Source organism: Borostomias antarcticus (assembly GCF_949987555.1).
Source record: "Borostomias antarcticus genome assembly, chromosome: 12".
NCBI classification, from domain to species: Eukaryota; Metazoa; Chordata; class Actinopteri; order Stomiiformes; family Stomiidae; genus Borostomias; species Borostomias antarcticus.
In genome coordinates, this window is record NC_140245.1 from 1,724,130 (window position 1) to 1,726,629 (window position 2,500).

The window sequence follows — 2,500 nt, forward strand, 5'->3', positions numbered from 1 at the left end:
ATGGGGGCAGAGAGCCGGGGGGGGGGGGGTGGTAGGGGCACAGGCAGGTGGTGAGGGATTGGGGATGGGGGGGGTAGGTAGGGGCACAGGCAGGTGGTGAGGGATTGGGGATGAAGGGGAGGGTGTGGGGGGGGGTAGGTAGGGGCACAGGCAGGTGGTGAGGGATTGGGGATGGGGGGGTTCTAATCTGCATTGTGCCCTTTTATGTACAGTCTGTCCCTGGTCCGTGGGGACCGTGACAGCCGGGAGATTATGACACAATGCGAGGGTGAATATTAATGCGAGGGTGAATATTAATGCGAGGGTGAATATTAATGTGAGCACGCTCGTATCTCCCAGCGATGGGATCGTTCACCACCAGTGACACCGCCAGCAGCATCAGCTACCAGGACTGAAGACACGCTCACACACACACACACACACACACGCACACACACACACACACACACACACACACACACACACAGAGTGGGCAGAGGTTACTGACTGTACACAGACCGACAAGCACACCAGGTACGCATGAGAGGAGGGTTCTGGTCCTGAGACAGACTAGCAGACAGACACAACACACAAAGAGTTAGGATACAAGAGCCTTGGCAAGCTGAGAGGAGAGGAGGGGAGGAGGAGGAGGGGTGGAGGAGGAGAGGAGGGGAGGAGGGGTGGAGGAGGAGAGGAGAGAGGAGAATAGAGGAATAGGCTAGTGTTGATTCTGTTTATCCAGCTTAGCAGCATGTCACAGAGACATACAGAGATAGTGTTTTAGGAACATCAACATACCGGTTAGTGTCCCTGGCCCAGCAGAGTGTGTGTGTGTGTGTGTGTGTGTGTGTGTGTTATAACAGAGAGGACCCAAGAGGAACTAACTACTTTAGTTACTCAATAACACAACTTGAGGGGGGGTCACCTGACTCGCCCTCAACCAAGCTAGGAAACACACAGACAACAACGGCACCCTAACAAGACGCAGACAGAACCAGGCTAACGAGACGTTCAACGCACTGACCTGAAGTGCCACCAGGTGGCAGCAAAGCGCAGTTCAGAGAAAGAACCGGTTAAAGGTTAAAGAGCTTAATACCGGCTCCTGGCCCTTCATGGTCACAACATAACAGGGGAGGAAGGCAGTGACTTTGGCAAGCAGGTGTATTAGAAAAGAGTGTGTGTGTCTGTGTGTGTGTGTGTGTGTTACCAAGGTGGCACGTTGGTGGAGAAGCCACTGGAACATAGCCCGGGTTTTTCAGGCTATGTTGAGTCGTAGTGAATTCATAGTGAATAAAAAAAATGAAGGCGATTTTAGTACTTAACTTTACTGAGTTCCCTGGGTCTGGACCGACCCGGTAGTGTTCATGGGGAAACAACGCTCACAACATTTTGGCACTTTTCGTCTTCATGGAGTCCCGCCGAGAGGTGTAGTGTAGAAAAGTGCACAGGTGCATCGAAAAGCAACATGGAGACGCCGGGGCTTCGCCGCGCACACCCCCGGCTGCGTGCCAACCTTCGACACCCCCCCCCCCCCCATCCCCCTCTATCTGGGCGTGTCTCAATAGTATAACGCAGCTTCCTCCCCTGTTACTCCGTCTCCTTCGTATCCACTGGCCAAAACGTACGCCTTCGCTTACTGAGGGCGCGGAGGAAGGAAGCTTCTCTAGGCTATTGAGACGCGCCCCCCCACCCTCCCCTCCTCCCTCATCCTCTCTCATCCCTTCCATCATCCCCCCCCCCCCCCGTAGCTCTCTCAGTGCTGCAGGGGCACCACCACCTCCACGTAGTTGTTGGGGAAGAAGCCTGATTGGCCGCGGAGGGTCCCCTCGAACCAGTTCTCGTCGATGCGGTTGGTCAGGGTGATGACGTCGCCCTCGCGGAAGCCCAGCTCGCCCTCGTTCTCCGGGTCGAAGTCGTACAGGGCCTTACAGCACGCCTCCGCTGAGAGAGAGAGAGGGAGAGGAGGAGAGGAGGAGGGAGGGAGAGGGAGGAGGAGAGAGGGGGAGAGAGGGAGGGAGGAGGGAGAGGGAGGAGGAGAGAGGGGGAGAGAGAGGGAGGGAGGGAGAGAGGGAGGAGAGAGGGAGGAGAGAGGGGGAGGAGAGAGGGGGAGGAGAAGAGAGGGAGGGAGAGAGGGAGGGAGGGGGAGAGGAGGGAGAGAGAGGGAGAGGAGGAAGAGAGAGGGAGGAGGAGAGTGGGAGGGAGAGGCGGTGAGAGAGAGATGGAGGAGGAGAGAGAGAGGGAGAGAGAGAGGAGGGATAAGAGATGTAGGAGAGGGAGAGAGACAGAGAGAGGGAGAGAGACAGAGGGAGGGAGAGGGAGAGAGGGAGGGGGGAGAGAGAGGGAGGGGGGAGAGAGAGAGAGAGAGGGAGAGAGAGAACATGACAGTCATACAGGTGCACAGCTAGTCTTACAGGGGTGGGAGGTCGCCAGGCAGACAGAGAGAGTCAAACAGGATTAGTAGTTCCTTCAGCAGGGCGGAGTCAGCTGGTCTGTCCCCACCAGAGACAGGCGGAGAGACAGG

At 56.8% G+C, this 2,500-nt stretch overlaps 1 protein-coding gene across 1 annotated transcript in view; it reads right to left on the reverse strand.

Annotated features, from left to right (window-relative positions):
* Positions 1-1,732: 1,732 nt before the first annotated feature.
* Positions 1,733-2,500, reverse strand: part of LOC311315934 (endophilin-A2-like) — a gene marked incomplete at its 3' end in the record, with an annotated part of 9,699 nt that continues 8,931 nt past the window's right edge. Inside the window, exon 6 of the mRNA XM_084446658.1 lies at positions 1,733-1,920. Coding sequence (XP_084302784.1) covers positions 1,733-1,920 — 188 coding nt within the window. The remainder of the gene's footprint in view (positions 1,921-2,500) is intronic.